The sequence below is a fragment of the Sarcophilus harrisii genome, chromosome 6 (genome assembly GCF_902635505.1).
Source record: "Sarcophilus harrisii chromosome 6, mSarHar1.11, whole genome shotgun sequence".
NCBI classification, from domain to species: domain Eukaryota; kingdom Metazoa; phylum Chordata; class Mammalia; order Dasyuromorphia; family Dasyuridae; genus Sarcophilus; species Sarcophilus harrisii.
In genome coordinates, this window is record NC_045431.1 from 84,806,183 (window position 1) to 84,825,311 (window position 19,129).

At 33.6% G+C, this 19,129-nt stretch overlaps 1 protein-coding gene across 1 annotated transcript in view; it reads left to right on the forward strand.

Annotated features, from left to right (window-relative positions):
* Positions 1-19,129, forward strand: part of TMEM144 (transmembrane protein 144) — a 53,242-nt gene that overhangs the window by 12,816 nt on the left and 21,297 nt on the right. Inside the window, 4 exon segments of the mRNA XM_023505891.1 lie at positions 2,630-2,641; positions 2,644-2,728; positions 17,051-17,118; positions 17,577-17,590. Coding sequence (XP_023361659.1) covers positions 2,630-2,641; positions 2,644-2,728; positions 17,051-17,118; positions 17,577-17,590 — 179 coding nt within the window.

Below are 19,129 nucleotides of genomic sequence, written 5' to 3' on the forward strand. Positions count from 1 at the left end.
AAGTTTATGCTATTTTTAAAACAGAAAGTCAAATTTCCCCAAATCAATGGGTCTATTTGTTTAAAAATGCATTAGTAATATATTTTCAAGTGGTCTTCCTGATCCATTTTACAAAAAACATATGATTATATTGATTAATCAATCACTCAAAAGTTAATGATTGGGAGGCAGGAGCAATTCCAAAACCATTTATTTAAAAACCTACTTATATCAATCAGATGTGTCAGGTTTTTGCTTTTTTTTCCTACACAGTCAGGAACTATTAGCCCAATATTTTAATAATATTTTAGCAATCTTTTTTGGATGAACAAATACATCTAAAAGTACCATTAGTCAAAATGGAAAGATGTTCTTTAAGGTTCTGTCAGAGTTAAAATTTTCAGTCCTTGAGCAGAGATTCCTGGCCAAAGCCATAAAAATGAATTCCACCATATTGTTCCCCAATTCAGTTTAATTAGCATTTATGATTATGACCTCCTAGATACATACTAGGTATTTTCATCTACAAAAACTAGCAACAACAGCACCACAGATAAAGTGTTGGACCTGTAGTCAATTGGACCTGAGTTCAAATTTGAATTCAGATATTAGTTCTGTGACTCTAGGCAAGTGGCACTACCTCTGTCTCCCTCAGTTTCCTCCTCTGGAAAATATTCTATCCCTCAAGGTTGTCATAAAAATAAAATGAGATATTTGTAAAGTGTTTTACAATCCTTAAATCATTTTAAAAGTGTGAACTATTCTTATCATCATATTCCTGTCCACAAAGAACTTACATTCTGTTGCTGGGATAAGTGAATTACAAATTAGTAAACACAATGTATCTAATTAGATACAAAATAATTTCATGTTGGGAAGAGGAGAGTATTTATTACTCCAAGGATTAGGATGAGCCTTGAATATAAAATGATAATAATATCTACCACACACTTTACAAATAGTATTTCATTTGATTCCCATTTTATAGATGAGAAAGTTGAGACTAAAATGAGTGCCTTACAGTTGGTAAGTGTCTGAGACCAAATTTGAACTTAATGTTTTCCTGACTGTAGGTCAGATGTTGTACAGGTGCTGTACCACTTGCCTTTCCCAGTTGGAAAATAAATTAAGCCTAGAAAGAAGCTAGATATTACAAAAAACAGAAAGAGCATCCCAAATCTGTAGAAATGTCTGCAAATAGGAGAAGGAACGTCCAATATAAAAAGACTACCTTGGCAATGTCACTTCTTCCACTCTTCCTTTGGTTTTTCACTCTAATACCTCAGGTGCTCTTTGTAAAGTAGCTTCCCCACTGGGAAAAAGCTTCCCTTCAGATCAGGTGACAGAATGAAAAGCATCCCATCCTTCCCTCACTACAATACTCATAGGGCTGTTATGAGAATCGAATGAAAAAAACATATATGTAAAGTGTTCAGCATAGTGCTTCCCACATAGTAGATAGTTAATTAATGTTTATTTGCCTTTTTCTCTGAGCATCTGTCCCTTTTAAAGTCTTGAGAATGAGAAGATAGTAACTGATCTTGCCATTCCCAGGGTCAGTCTTATTTAGGATTGGAGAGAACAATAAGAGTAATTCATGTTTCCCCAAAACCCTAACATTTACAAGGACTTTCCTTCTTGACCTTGTTTGAATCATGAATTTCTCTGAAAGTCTACAAAAGACTAAGACCCCATCAATGGTTTTTAAATGAATAAAATGTATAAGATTACCAAGGAAACCAATTATATTGAAATACTTTAAACATCTTTTTTTTAAAACTTCACGGGCCCTCATTAAGATCCCCTACTTTAAGTGTTCCTACAAATTGTATTTCAAGTTCCTCATTGTACAAATTAGAAAACTAAAAGTGGAAAGATTATAAATGTTTTGTCCAATGTTGGGTCTTTAAGCCTTAGATATTTATCCAGGAATGAAAAATCCCATGACAGGTTTTGATAGGAAGAAATATAGATTTAAAAAAAAGGACAAAAATAATTTAATTCACTTGAGTATGACTTTTGGTATGGATTTTCCCATGGGTTAGTTTCATCTCTAATAGTTTGCTTCAAGGTCAAATGCCTCAGTTTCCTCAAGTGTGCTATAAGTGGCTTGAACTGGATAGCATTTTAGATCTCTAAAGTCCCTTCCAGATCTAAAACTGTCTTATGTAGAAAATATTATTCACAATACAGATAATGACCCTTTTATAACTAACAGTCTTAGAGAATTACATGACCTTCAGAAAGATATTGTCCAAGGTCAGAGACATTTTTCTGATACAGATCCAACCCTACACCCTGCTTTACTTCTATGTAACAGTATTGCCAACATAAAACCACTACCATTTTCAGCATTAACAATGCTTTCTAAAAATAGTGTATGCCTGATCAAAGGCATATACCAAGGCTGGAGAATATTTCTGCAACTTAGTAGTTAATTTTTTCCAACATTTTTCTGCAATGGGAGTTTTGTTTTGGGGACTTTATAACTTTAAGACATACACAAAAGAAATATGCTCTTGTTAATAAATAGGGAGAATCAAAATTGTAGGTGTAACATAGGCATTCAATTACTATTGATTTCTTTGAATTTTCTGTACTTTTTATAATAGCAAAGGTGTTTTTTCCCCCTTTGACTTTTATCTTGCAGGTAACATCACTATCACCCAATTGTTAAAACAATTGGTTTAGGCCTTGGACTTTTAATCTGAGGATCATTTAATTCGTTAACAGGCTGGGCAAGTTCAAGGTAACACAATTCAAACAGAATTGTCATCTGCAACCAGTCCTCACAGAGCTTCTCCTCTGTGCAAGTCACCAAATTTTCTTTGTCCTTCATTCTTGAAGAGTACCATGACATCAAAAAGGTGATGTCATGACATGCAAGTGGCACTAAGAATACAAAAGTTTATGAAACATTCTTTGAAAATTTACTTCCAAGGTCTGTTCCAGCTCCAAATCTGATCCTAGGATCCTCTGTATTCCCAGATAAGCCTCTTAAGATTTTAAATTGTAGCCTGTACCCAAACCAGTTCTTTCTGGAGAACACTGATCCTATCCTGTTTCTGTTCATCTCCTTCTTCCCCGAATTCATGAATCAGAAGAAGGAACAGAATAAGGAAAACTATGGAGATGGAAAACCAGACATCTTCAAAACATCTAGCTAGGCTATACTGTTAGTATGAAATTTAACCTTTCCATATGTTGAGAAAATAAAGAAATAAATTATTCCTTACCCTACACCCCCCCCCCACACACACACACACGCAAAAAGATTTTACCAGATTAATGACTCTACATGGTTCCAGGACAAATGTCAAATGGGAAGTGCAAAGAGTGATTTAATAAGCCTTAAGAGAAAAACATTTTAATTAAATTTTCATTATAATTTTTAAAGGAAATTCACTAGTAAGGTAATATATTTAAATTTTGGTCAAGCCATGGAAAAGGATTATCTGATCTGTCAGCATTACTTGATAAGATCAAAGCCTTAGCTGAGAACAGGAGGTAGGATATACTTCCTCTTTTGAAGTCGTCATCTAATCTTTAACTGAAAATTTACTTCATAAAACCAGAGCCTCAGTGGGGTGAAAAGGTCAGGTATATCGTCTATACTGAAACCTTTCTCCATTTTCCAGTGATGGTGTGGAAATAACTCTGGGTTCCCAAAGACTATACTAGTAAAATGTCAGCTTTAGAAGGTCCTATCAATCTGGTCAAATGAATAAATGAATAAGACCAAGTTATCACTCATTTTTAATAAAAACTACAAAGTATCCCCAGCTTCTCTTCATTCTCAATCAGCAAGTAATATGAAATGGCCTCTACTACTAGACATTGGAAGACATAAATACAATGAATGAAATATTCCTTACCTATAAGGATCTTACATTCTAGTAGCACTAATGGAAGTAAGGAATGTTTATAGTGATTTGGGCCAAGCCAAGGACCATGGAGTGAGGAAGGAAATCAAGATGGATGGATAGGATAGAGATTTTTATCTGTATTATCTATCCAGTTTTAAAATTCTTTAAGCTACTTCGAGCATTGCCCAAGATTTATGTGAAGAATGTTCTATTAAAATTAATCATCCCCTTGATTCCTTTTTCTGAGACTCAGAACAAAGTTCCTTCTGTGACATCAAAATTACTAGGTGTGGGACTCTGGGAAAGATACTTAACCTCCTCTATCTTCCATTCCTCCTTGGTAAATTGGCATATGCATATCACCTGCCTAAATTAACTATGGCATGCAAACACAATGGAATATTATTGTATTATAATAAGGCATGAGTTTTACTAAACATGAAAAATATTTATATGAACTGACACAGAATGAAGCAAACAGTAACAAAACAATTTATACAATAACAACAAAATTTTAAACACCAGAAACTTTGAAAGACTCGAGACTTCTAATTTATGAGATGATTAATCATTTCCAAAGGACTACAATTGTACCATGCTATCCACCTCCTGACACAGATAAGATGGACTCATGGTATGGAATGAGACATATTTCTTTGACATGAGCAAAGTGGATTTTGTTTTGCTTGACTAAACATATTTGTTTCAAGAATTTTGTTGGGAAGAAGGAAAAATGATTTAATGGAAAATGTAAGATTTGATTTTTAGAAAGTCAAAATAATGTTAATGATGATAATAATAACATTACATACCTCACTGGATTATTGTAAGGATTAAATGAGATAGTCTATATGCAAATCTCTGTGCAAATATTAGATTTGGATAAGAGGAAGAAGAGGAAGAGAATATTGAACTTTCTGGTAAAGAAAAATCAAGTGCATTTGCCAGAAATTTGCAAAAATCTGTATGAGAGATATATAAAAGAGAGAAAAAGAGAGCTAGCCTTGGAATCAGAAATCTCTGCATTATCTGTGGGGCAAATAGGTTGTGTGTGTGTGTGTGTGTGTCTCTCTCTCTCTCTCTCTCTCTCTCTCTCTCTCTCTCTCTCTCTCTCTCTCTCACACACACACACACACACACACACACACTCTTCAATCAGGTTGTTTAACCTCTCCTTATAAGGAGAGGTTATATATATATATATATATATATATATATATATATAGAGAGAGAGAGAGAGAGAGAGAGAGAGAGAGAGAGAAGAGGTTTTATATATATATACATATACATATATATAAAACATATATACATATATATATATATATAAAAAACCTCTCTTCTCTCTCTGTCTATATATATATATATATATATATATATATATATATATATATATATAACCTCTCCTTAAGTTGTACAGTAAGTGGAGTTGTAGTGTGGGAATGAAAAGAGGTGGGCCATAAATTCATTTTTTTTTCATTTTGTTGCCTGCAGATTCCCCAAAGATATCTCTAGAGCTGAAATTTCTATACTGAAGAGTAGATATCTAAAACTCATACCTTTTATGTTCAATGTTATTAACCTGTAATTGGTTTCCTTTGTATTTTATCTTGTTCATTTAAATCAGTTTTATAAGAATTTCATAGACTTCACTTGAGTGCCAAAGAAAAGTCCAAGAGACACACAACATTAAATTTAAAAATCCCTATTCTAGATCCTTTTAAAGCTCTGTCTCTCTAGCAATTTATAGAATTTTTTTGTGCCTAAAACTGAATGAACCAGATTTGGGTTGATATGAAATCATTATTACATAGTTTGAGGAATACTAGGGTTGTAAGTTTAAGAAGTTCAGAGTAGAAAGAGTTGAATTCATTTGATCAGTCTTCTTATAAGTGTTTTTCTTTAATTATCTCTATATCACAGATTTTTCTTATGCCCTGCTTTAAAAAATAAATCAACTTTGTAACTCTTTCCCATATACTGTATTTAATATTTGTAAATGAAATGTTTCTAACTCTATTTAAGGCAGATTTCTTGGGGAGGCAGTTTTTTTTTCTTTTTACTTTAAAGGAATATAGGTAACCAAAAAAGGGAGGGGGATAGTTTTTATGATGAGAGAGGAGTATGTTTAAATGGGAAAAGAAATTAGCAATAAACTAGAAAATAGCAAATATTGACCTATAGTCCTACTTTCCCATTTATATAAAAGGTTTGTGAGAATACCCTTTTCGAGGACATTCTTTTAAAATAGATTTTTATTGATTTTTTTTCACATTACCTAGATTTGTCCTGTATCACTCCCTCATTCTTTATAAGAATTTTTAATGAAATTAATAAGAGGAAGAATTTTTAAAAATCAGCAAAATGTATCAACTCTGAAAAGTTGGATATTAAATATAATGTTCTACACCTATAGACCTCTACAAAAGAGTGGGTAAGAGGGATGCTCCTTACATTACTAAGGACATTTCTTTTGGTTATTAATAGGCTATTTGTAAATTATATTATACCACAGTAGAACATATCTACATCACCACTCAGAAGTTGAAAGATGTGAATGCAAGATTCACTGGACTTATTTTTTGTTGACTAAGAGATAGCACTTGAATTAGTAGAGCTAAATTTTATCTCAAAGGTTCCCATCCAGGGGGAAAAAAGTGGATCGCAGCCAAGGTGAATTCCTGCCAAAACAGGAACCCAGCATCTCCCTCAAACCACTCTAAATTCCTTTAAATAGTGACTCTAAAGAAATTTGAGAGCATCAGGACACCAAAAAGGATGGAATGGAACATTTTCCAGTGGAAGACAACTTAGAAGTTCAGCAGAAAAGGTCTACAACACCAGGGTGGAAGTCCTGGTGCAAGACACTCTAGGGTGATCCCAGATCCAGCCACAGCCTGGCCTGGGCCCAACCTCTGAATCAGAAGCAGTGTTGGAGGCTTCTGGACTTCTCAGTCCAGGGACATCAGGGAGGAATCAGAAGGTCAGTGGAGACGGTCTGTGGCAAAAGGATGGGAGTCTGGTGTGCAATCCCCGTGCATCCCCCATGAGCACACTAGATCTTACAGCTCTAGTGGAGTGGGAGATACACATAACAGCTCTGGGGCAGAAAAGAGTACTTATGATCAGATCCCTTGAAAGAGCTGCACAAAACCCCTGAAACTTGGGACAATGCACTCTACTCTGAAAATAGAGTCTTACTTTAACAAAAAGTTAAAAGCAGAGTAAAAGGCTGGGAAAAAAAGCAGAAAATTTTTAAAAATTCTGACCACTGAAAGTTATTATGGTGACAAGAAGGATCAAAACACATACTCAGAAGATGATAACAAAGTCAAAGCTCCTACACCCAAAGCCTCTAAGAAAAAAATAAGAATAGCGCTCAGCCCATGGAAGAGCTCAAAAGAGACTTTGAAAATCAACTATGAGAGATGGAGGAAAAATTAGGGAAAGAATTGACAGAAGTGCAAAAAGAAATACAAAAAGTACTCAGGAGAAAATGCCTTTAAAAAGGCTCCCTTCCAAGACAGTGTGTTCTATCCCCATATCAAATTTATACAGATTTCCTTGAAAGATATAATGATCTAATCATCAATATTAAGAGGACCATAAAATTATGACATGTATGCTTGTCAGAGATATTCACCATCATCATGGAGATCTAACACAAAGTTCAATGTTCCTTATTTACCAAAGATTTCATGATGATGACATCAAGCCAAAAAAATTGAAATGGAGAGCAGTTTTCATCATGTGTTCTTTGGAACTGTCATGAATCACTGTAGAGAGTGCTAAATTTTTACATTTGATTGTCATTGTAATATTGTGGTTACAGTGTAACTTGGTCTTCTGGTTCTGCTCACTTCACTTTAAATCAGTTCATATAAGTCTTCTCATCTTTTCCATCACAACCATATATCACAAATTGTTTAACCATTCCTCAATTCATAGGATAGATGTCCTTTCAGTTTCCAATTCTTTGCCACCACAAAAGCATGTCATTTTTTGGTCTTCTTTGTCAATCTTATATGAGGTGGTACTTCAGCATTGTTTTAATTTGCATTCTCTAATTATTAGTGATTTAAAGTTTTTTTTTTTCATATTGATTGTTGAGTATTGGTAGCTTTGATTTCTACTACAAACTATCTGCTTATATCCTTTGGCCATTTATAAGTTGAAGTGTGGGTCTTATTTCTATAATTTGATTCAGTTTCCTATATGTTTAAGAAATGAGACATTTATCAGAGAAACAGCCTATAAATTTTTTCCCAGTTTTACACTTTTCTTCTAATTTTGGATACTTTTGTTTAGTTTGTGCAAAAGTTTTTTGATGTAATGTAACCAAAATTATTCATTTTACCTCCTGTGATCCTCTCTCGCACAGTATCTCTCTCTCTTTCTTTCTCTTCCTCTCTCGTTTTCAAGAACTTTTCTCGTATCCATAGATTTAGGGAATAATTTTTCCATTCTCTCCTAATTTGCTTATAATATCACCCTTTTTGAAATCATATATTCATTGGTAAATGATGTAAAATGTTGCCTTATACCTAGTTTCTTCAATGACAGACTACTACTCAGTTTCCCCAGAAATTTTTGATCAAATATGCAGTTATTGTCCTAGTATTTTGGATCTTCAGTGAAAATGCTACATTACTATATTCATTTATTTCTATAAATTATATGTCTATCTTCACTAATTAACTACTATATTTTGTATCTAGTACCAGATTGTTTCGATGATTTTTTTGCGATCTGGTACTACTATATGGTCCATTTAAAAACAATATTATTCTACTAGTAGTGTGGTATGCCTTTAAGGCTTAGAATATAGCCATCTCTGAAAAATTAAAAATGAACATCAGAAAGAAATCAGTGAAAAAGTGCATGATGAAAATAAGAAGACTGCAATATATCACAAATAAGAAACTCAGAAGAAGTGGAATAAAAAATATCTTCATTGGGGGATTCCATGAGTGAAAAAAAAAATGGTCTGGTTGTGAGACCAAGGGATACTTGATGGCAAGCCTAAGCCACTCCAAAAAACATCTTATCAATATCAAAAAATGAGAAAAGCTTCCAGCCTGTACAACACTTCCAATACCTTGTCTGTGGCAAACTATGAGAAGACTTGGACAGGAGGCACACAGGATGGGCCAGCATTAATGATGAATCACAAATCTATTTGTGCATTTGAAGAGATTGGAAAAGTGTTCATTCTAGCTAGGTTACTTCTGAAAGCATGAGATATGTATATCATCTACTAAAAAATGAGCAAAATGGAGAAATTGAGAATTGGTGGAATCTGGAGTTTTTGATCATGTAACAAAGAGAATGCACGTGGAAAATCCAATAGACAAATAGACACTGAGTAACAATAAAGAAAAAGCATGAGTCTATTATGGTTCCTGATTTCTTAGTAAGCAGTTATATTTTCTTCAAGCCCAAGAATTAACTTAGGTGCCTCATAAAAATACCCTACATTTATATCTATCTTTATCCCCAATAACTCCTCTATACTATATTTGTACAAAGACTTCCTTCAGAAATGCCCAATTTCTGTTGATTCAAATTCCCACCTAGATACTTAATTTTTTTTCCCCACTAGAAGACTTCCAGGTAATCTGATGTCCACATTCCCACTTACAAACATATATTGGTCACAATGTTTCTAGATGAAATTTAATTGAGATAAGCATCACCTACAATAATTCTTCATTGTTTTTTCTACCCTTTTATCCTTTACTAGTGTTATATTTTTCATTCCCTTACCTTCCTTGTACAGAAAGTCTTTTTCCATGATGGGGCCTCTGCCCAAGACCTGATTCCATCACTTAGTAGGGTTATGTGATCAACCAGAGGGAAAGAAGGTGGGTTCTATCCATCATTCTTCTAATAACCAATAATGGGTTTTGTCTCCAATATAAACCTGACTGCTCTTATCCAGCACTCGCCATTCCACTTTCTAGCTCTTTTGGGGTAGGTTCTCTCCCTTAGAGCAGAAATAGCATCATTGCTACCTGGACAACTACCATAACACCTCGAAAGGTAGCATTACAAAAGTTTTCTCCATGCAAAATACTCATATCTGCCCCTCACCAGCTAAAATAAATGCCCCTCATAAATCAAACTCTGCATTACAAGGCAATGCCTAGTAAGAGTCTCACCTCCCACTACTGGAATTTTGGTGAGATAGAACAAGCGGCATAGTATGGTCAGGCATGAATGATTATAACAGATCATAGATGTTATATTGCCTTGTGGTCCAAAAAAATCATCCTTTTTCTGAACCTCCCGTTAATATCAAAGGCTTCATCATCCTTCCAACCTCAATGCCATTTGTTGTTTCACTTCTCTTTCACCTGTAATCCTTCATTCCAGTCACATTACCCTAGCTTGTCATCATCACATCTGGAGGACTGCTACAGACTCCTAATTGGTCTCCTTCTGTCAAGTCCCTTCACTTTTCAGATCCATTCTCAATATAACTTTCAAAGTGATTTTTCTAAAGAACAGCCTAACTCTGTCATTCTCCATGTTCACTGAGCTGCACTGGTTTGAAGAAATATAAATTTATCTTCATCGTTTTTTTTAATTTTGATTTCTATGTTTTTATTACATATACCTATTAGTATAGTAATACATGTGAATAAGTAAATATACAGATATTGTGGGTGGCATTTGCTCAAAAACAATTCACAAACATTTATTGATCAATTTAATTATTTTTAATTAATTAAGCATCTGCTATTTGTCAGGTCAAAAAAAGAGGTGACAGCTAGGTGGTGCAGTAGTTAGAGCTCCAGCACTGGAGTCAGGAGGACCTGAGTTCAAATCCGACTTCAGACACTTAACACTTCCTAGCTATGTGATCCTAGGCAAATCACTTAACCCCAATTGCCTCAGAGGGAAAAAAATGCCACTTCCTTCTCCTCCTCTCTTCTTCCTCTTCCCCCTCCTCCTCCTCACAGTTAAGGACATATAATCAAAAAAGTTTAAAAGATCTCATAGGGAGACTGATTATAATCAGCGTCCCAGAGGGAAGAGAAATACTGGGAATCTAATAGGTAGAGTGAAGTGAGACTTGAGAAAGGTGATTGCCTCATATTCAATAAGTCTCAATTGGGTCAACTTTGAGTAGCAGTTTTTTGGCCCCTATTTATGACTCATGGTTCTCAGGGATGTAACTCTAAAGGTGAGGACTTATTGTATTATTTATTATGCCAGAGTCAAATTCTGGAAGTACTAGATTCCACAGTGCAGTAGTGATCATTCCTCAAAGTCATTTTCCTAAATAAAGATCTTAGTCAAATGTAACTGTTCCTTCCTATAGCAGCCATGTCAGATTTTCATGGTCTTCTCCTGCCAAAGTTGCTGCTGAGTTTTGATCGGTTCACATATGATCAAAAGGAATATAGAGACCTCATCCAACTGATCAGTACTCTTCAGGAAAAGGAGAAAAAAGATATTTCTCCTAGGTACTTTCCTCCATAATTCTAGGCACTTTAGGCAGATCATTCAAGGGTCCCAGACCCATTTTTACCTGATCACCTCCCTAATAATTTCAATGGAGAAGTCTTTATGAAGACTTTATAGATATTTTATAAAGAGAGGAGCCTGATAATATTTAGGAATTAAAAGTAAAAGACTAATAAGTGTTTTTCTTCCAGAGTAGCATAAAAGCTTCAATCTAGGATAAATTCTAAATGCTTTTAATTTTTTTAATTAACATTCATTTATTTTCTCTATCTCTTGCATCCAAAATGAAAAACAAAAAACAAACACACACATGCTGATATCAGTAATATATCATCCTATAAAACAAATGCCCACACTAGCCAAAATCATTCCATCATATACATTGATTCTATAGCCTTCTATCAGAATGTGGGAAGTATGTATCATCATCTGGAATCATCATTGCTAATTAGATTGATCAGAGTTCCTAGAACTATTTGTCTTCATAATGTTGGTGGTATTATATAAATTACTCTCCAGTTTCTGCTCACTTCCTTCTGTATCAGTTTATATGTCTTCTCAGATTTCTCTGAAAGTATTCCTTTTATCATTCTTAATAGCATATATTCTATTATATTCACATACCATGATTTGTTCAGCCATCCCTCAATTGATGAGCACTTTACATGTACTTAGTTTCTAGTTCTTGATATTTCTAAAAGGAAAAGCATGGAAATGTATCTATTCCTACAAACCAATGTGCAGAACAACCAATGTGCAGGCAATTATCATACCTAAAGGAGTATGAGATTATTTAAAATATTAGTAGACCATGAGAGTACTGTGGGGCTTAAAGTTGAAAGTTGATGCAGAGTAAGAGCGGAGCAAATCCCGTCCACTCTGCCCTCAGTGATTATGTGGAATTTTTAAAAGCAAGCTTTCATTCTGGGGACAAGGAAAAGCTGAGGCAAATGGAAATTGCTGCTGTGGGAACTTCCACTTAAGAAGTGAGGTTAGAGGGAAAATACTAGAGAAGCTGTTGATGTTCCCACAAGTAGTTTGGTTCCAAATAAGACTGGTCTCTGTGGCATGAAGGAGTTTGATGGTGAGGAGAACACTTAATGCAGGTGTTTTTATCTTTTTGGTGTAATGGAAGTCTGATGAAACCTGTGTACCATTTCACAGAATAATATCATTAAATTAATTAAAATAAGATGACAAAAAAGTCAATTACTTTGAAATACTTTTTTTAAATTGTCACATACTCTTGTTTAAGAATAGAAAGTTTAATGTAAATAAAGAGAACTTGCAAAGGAAGTCTCTATGTGTATTTGCCTGTTTTTTTTTTCTAAATAAAACGGAAGAAAAAATATTCTGGTGACCAAGGATTTGCTGAGAGCTCATTACTCAGGAAGATATATACTTTATATATCTTATGTGTGTGTGTGTGTGTGTGTATATATACACACACACACATACACACACACACACACACACACACACACATATATATATATATATATATATATATATATATATATATACACAAAGAGACTTCCTCAAAGATATTTAACTTGTGGTTCTTTGTGTTATCATTGTGATTTGTGGGGTTGTTCTCAGAATTTACAATTCAGGTCATTCATCTTTTTCCTTTTAGAGCCCATACAGCTTACATGAGGAAAGAGAGAAAGCAGCAATTAATGTGTGAAATTTGAACCAGTCCATCCTGTTCACCTGAATCGTGCCAACTTTGCTCTCTCCATTCCCATCTCTAAAGCTTAGAATCGAATCCTTTGGCTTTCATAACATAAATTGCACATCTTAATTTGCTTTTTTATTCATTGACATGACCATATCAACATTCTTTTTAAAATCCTAACTTTGAAGACTAGGCTCAGCTAATGTCATCTCAGCTGTGTTCATAGCTCCCTGCCTCTGTTAATGCTCCATATATTGGAAACAGCTGAGTTCACAGATGGTGGGCAAAAGCTGGATGCCAATTTAACAGATTATTACCCCCCAAAGTTTGCTGATTCCTTGAATTAAAATTTGCTGCTTGTCAGTTGTAAGAAGAAAAAAAATCACTTGCTCAAAGCATCCCCTTTTCAGAATGTCTTTTGCAAGCCTTCAACAAACTGACCAATTTTTGATTAGTTCATAAACCTCTACGATCCCAGCCATCCCTAAAATGGAACTTAATATTTCAGAAGAACAGGTAAATTTGCAGAGTAAGTAGTGTTAACTTTGTAGAGGATGGTATCAGAAATTAAATGCAAAAAAGCACATCTGTCCTTAGTGAAGTCCTTCCATTAATACAAATATTTTAGTATTACCTGCCAGGAACCCATTTCCAACCTAGTGTTCCCTCTAAGCCAGTTCCAAGGGTTCACCTACAAAAACATATAGAGACGTGTATGTGTGTGTGCGTGTGTATACACACACATAAGATATATAAAGTATAGGCCTTCCTGAGTTATGAGCTCTAAGCAAATCCTTGGTCACCAGAATATTTTTTCTTTAGTTTTATTTAGAAAAAAAAACAGGAAAATACACAAAGAGGAATTGTTTTATCATGTAAAACAATCAACATTTATTTATAAAAAATTTGAGTTCCAAATTTTCTTCTTCCCACCCTGCCCCCACACACTGTGAATGCAAGCAATATGATATTAATTATACCTTGAAGTCATGCAAGACATTTCAATATTGGCTATGTTGCAAAAGAAAACACAAAAATAAGCCAAGTAAAATAAGGTTCAAAAAAGTAAACTTCAGTCTGTACTTTGAGTTCATCTAAGTTTTCTCTCTCTAAAGATGAAAAACGTTTTTATCCTGAATCTTTTGGACTTGTCTTGGGTCATTATTCTGATCAGCTTAATTAGATCTTTTATAGTTGATCATCCTTACAGTATTGTTGTTACTACATACAATGTTCTGTTTCTACTCACTTCACTTTGCATCAGTTCATATGAATCTTCCTCAAATTTGTTTTTTTCTGAAACTATCCGGCTCATCAGTTCTCATAGCACAATTGTTACTCTATCACAATCATATACAACAACTTATTCAAACATTTCCCAATTAGTAGGCATCCCCTCAATTTATAATCCTTTGCCACAGCAAAGAGAGCTGATCTACATAGTTTTGTACAAATTGGTCTCTTCCTCTCTTTTCTTTGATCTTTTTGGGATACAAACTTAGTGCTGTTGCTAGGTCAAAGTATGATAGTTTCATAGACATTTCAGTAGCATTCCAAATTGTTCTCAAGAATGAATGGACTGGTTCACAACTCTACCATTGCTGGACTATTATCTCCATTTTTCCACATACCTTCCAACATTTTTTATTTTCTTTTTCAGTGGTACTATTGGCATTTCATCCATTTATTCATTAGCCCATTCAGTGGGCCATTCTCCACCCCAATTTCACAGATCTCTCCTTCTACCCTAACCTTTTATTAGATCTTTTACTTGAGAATTTTATTTGAGGTATTAGTACATGCTCTCAAGGAACTCATACTCTAATGATGAAAATAACAAGAAAACAGGAATGTATGAACATGATATTGAAAATAATCAATACAGAAAAGGGGATGGTATTAAGGGGAACCAGGGAGGGCTTTTCATAGAAGATAGAACTTTAGCTGGAGCTTGAAGGAAGCCAAGAGCAGAGATGAGAAAGTCAAACCACAAGTTTTTGTAATTTATCCTAGAAGTGATATGGCAGGGGGACTGGAGTTGATTGAATATAAAGGAATGAAATTCAGAAAGATTAGTTGATTTATCCATAGTTACTCAGCAAAAAGATGCCTGAAATGCAATTCAAAACTGTCTCCTCTAAGTATTTAGTAAATATTCAGTAAACTATTCAGAACAATATTCAGTTCAATATTTAGTAAACTATGCTGCTTCTTGTGATATTAAATGCTAAAAATGTACATATTTAAGTGGATTTACAGCTTAGAAAGATGGGTTTTTAAGGCTACTCATTAATGCGTCACCAGTTACTAATAAATTGACTGGAAAGTGGTGTCAGTCTCATGGTTTATGTCCCAGATTAAATTATAATTGGGAAATGTTTAACAAAACAAATAAAAACATAATAAGGCATAGGTAATGCTTATTTGTGATTTTGTAAGTTACTATTTGTCCCAAAAAGTTCTGTTTCTGTTTGAGTTTAACGACACTGAGTTGAAGTACTGAATTATATTTTAGAGATTGTGGAATCATTGAAGTAATTTAGAGGAACTCCAACTAAGTAGAGGTGATAGTAATAGCTTTCATTTATAGAATGCTTTAAGGGTTGGTACTTTATATGTGCTAGCTCATTTAAGCCTTACAATAACACTGAGAGTTGGATGCTATTATTATTCCCATTTTATAGCTGAGGATACTTGGGCCAAAAAAGGTTAACTGACTTGCCTAGAGACATACAGATAATTAGTGCTGAGGTATAAGTTAAATTTCTGTTTTACCGACTCCAAGAATAGCACTCTATCCACGATCTAGCTTCTTTAAGTGGCCATCAAGACTCAGGGAAGAGGTAAGACTCAGCTGAATCTTATAAGAACTGCACAAGTTCAGAAAACTTTAAAGGTCAATAAGGAAAGGGAGCAGCATATAGGAAATGTGAACAAATGTATTGTAGATAGAAAAGAAACATGAGGGTCTATGGAGCAGTAAGGAAACACCCAAATTAGAAGTGTGTATGCAAGTAGGAAATAGCAAGAAATAAAGTATGATAGGATTGCTCTGGCCAGATTATCTCCAATTATTCCTACATTCATCCTATTGGTAGATTGTTGTTTGAATGTTTTCTGCTTCATAAGAATTTGATCTTCTTGTGATCACAGACTCTGTTTTGCCTCTCCCCAAGCTTAGCAGAGTACCTGGAATTATAGTAGGCAAACAATTAATAAATGTTTATTTTGACTAGCTTAGAAAAGGAAAATAATAAGTTTACTCTTGACCTAATATATGCCCTCATACATCTTTCTACCTCAACACAATTTGAGTCAACATTTATAGGAATCTTAAAGAAAAAAATTTAAAATGTTACAAAACATGAACCAATATTTTAAAATGGTCAATACAACTATTTCTCCTGAAGTAATCAATGGGGAGGTTGCAATGATCTTTAAGCAATCTTTCTGAATGGGGATAAAAGGACACTGCTTTGAAGCCAATCAGAGGACAGAAAAGAAAATGATCACAACTAGACAATGTACTTTTTTGTTCTAAATTTGGTTATGACCATAAATCCATCTTCTTGAAACCTAAGATTTCATTTTCAACTCTTTATCCATTTCCTAAAACAAAAAAATCTGGAAAGGGTTTTAGACTGCAGAAATATTGTTTCTTTATATTTTCAAAAGGGACCAGAGAGAATGCAACAATTATAAAAGACATGTCAGTAGAATAGACTGGATTTACTGACTAGATATGACAGATAAGTCAAAAGTTTGAGTATATGTGACAGTAAAAATAATAGAACCACTAACAGGAAAGTTGGAAAGGAAAGTTCATTTTAGGGAAAAGATGATGAGTATAGTTTGATTCATGGTTAGTCTGTTTTGACTAGGAGACACGACAGAAGACTAGAGAAAAAGATAAGACTGGAAGTACATTGATCATTATTAGCATAAAAGTACAATTTGAAATACCTGGGTGTTAATTTGTGCTTCCCCCCTGAATTTTGATAAATATGACTGTGAATTAGGAGTATAAAATATCATTTAAATGTTTGCTTTCTTACAGTACTGTCATATTTTTGTTTGTAAAAAGTGAAGTACCAAGTTTAACAAGTTCCATTATTAATTGAATATGTGAGTATGGTTTATGTTATTGCCAGATAATACTTCATTTATAAAGTCAAATTTAGCCCAAGGGAAAAAAGTATAGATTGAAATTCATAGATTTATTGTAGAGCAGAGTAAATTTAGGTTATAGAAAATATTTTAGCATTTATTTGTTATGACTAGAAGCCAGCACAGAAATCATACAGTTATGAGCAAAATTGATTAATTTGAGCTATTGAAAGATGTTTCGCCATGAACAAAAAAACTGCTTCTTAGATTTATATTTTTCTGACCTGCAGAATATCAACAGAGAATAGATTCTTTCTACAAGACTTGATCTTCTCATATATATATATATACATAATGGTAATGATAATAGCAAAGCTAACAGTTATATTTATATTTATATAATTACATTATAAATATATATATATATATATATTATATAACATGTATAAAGAGCTTTATATACTGAAATATGCTAGTATTAAGAAGTAAGGTCTAAGGATCTCAGAAAGTAGATGAATCTGAACTTTTGAAGTTTATTGAAGAGTAGCATTTTTCTTCTTCCATAATTTCCTTCTTTCAAGAAGGATCAGGTAAGGAAGGATCTTCAAGGGAAAACTCTATTGAAAGAAATAAAATGGCACCACAGACAGACCTGGGGCATCTAGATGACACAATAGATAAGAGTTCCATGCTTGGAGTCAGGAAGGTTCATTTTCCCAAATTCAAATCTAGCCTCAATCACTTCTTAGCTATGTGAACTTGAGCAAGTCACTTAATCTGGTTTGCCTCTATTTTCTCATCTGTAAAATGAGCTGGAAGAAGAGAGTGGCAAACCATTCAAGAATCTTTGCAAAGAAAATTCCAGATGAAAAGTCAGAAACAACTGAAAATTCCTGAATAAACAAATAATTGCCATGGTTATTTTCTATTGTGTATTATGAACCTAATCTATTCCACTGATCCATCATTCTTTCTTAGCTAGTATCAGATTGTTTTAATGACTGCTACTTTGTAATATAGTTTGAAATCTGGTACTTCTAGGCTACCTTTCCTTCACATTTTTTCTCCATTGATTTCTTTCATATTTTTGAGTTTTTGTTCTTCCAGATGAATTTTGTTTTTGTTTGTTTCTAGTTCACTAAAATAGCAGTTTAATTCTGAATAAGTAAATTAGTTTATGTAGAAGTATCATTTTTATTATATTGGCTCAGTCAAATCATCAGAGTTTAATATTTCTCCAGTTCTTTAGTATGGTGTTTTTTCTTCTTTAAAAACTTAACAGTTTGTAAAGATTCCAACAGTTTAGATCCATCTTTATTCATATGAAGTTTTCTGTAAGAATATGATTTGTGTTTATCTTGAAAAGTAGACTCCCAAATATCTTATATTGTTTGCAATTATTTTAAATGCAATTTTGGTGATTTATATGACTGTTGAAGGTTCTGATTGTTTTAACTAGTTTTTTAGCTGATCCTCTAGCATTCTTTAATATTAGAAATAATACTACATATCAATTGCAAACAATGATAATTTTGTTTCCTTGTTGCCTATTTTAATTCCTTCAGTGTCTTTTTCTTCTTTTATTGCTATAGCTAGTATTTCTAGTACAATATTGAATAATATAGATTATAATAGGCATTCTTATTTCACACCTGTCTTATTGGGAAGTTTATCCCCATTGCAGATAATGCAAAGTCACATTTTAGATAGATAATACTTATCATTTTTTTTATTTATAATTTTTTATTTTTTTATTTTATTTAATAGCCTTTTATTTACAGGTTATATGTATGGGTAACTTTACAGCATTAACAATTGCCAAACCTCTTGTTCCAATTTTTCACCTCTTACCCCCCACCCCCTCCCCCAGATGGCAGGATGACCAGTAGATGTTAAATATATTAAAATATAAATTAGATACACAATAAGTATACATGACCAAACCGTTATTTTGCTGTACAAAAAGAATCAGACTCTGAAATATTGTACAATTAGCTTGTGAAGGAAATCAAAAATGCAGGTGGGCATA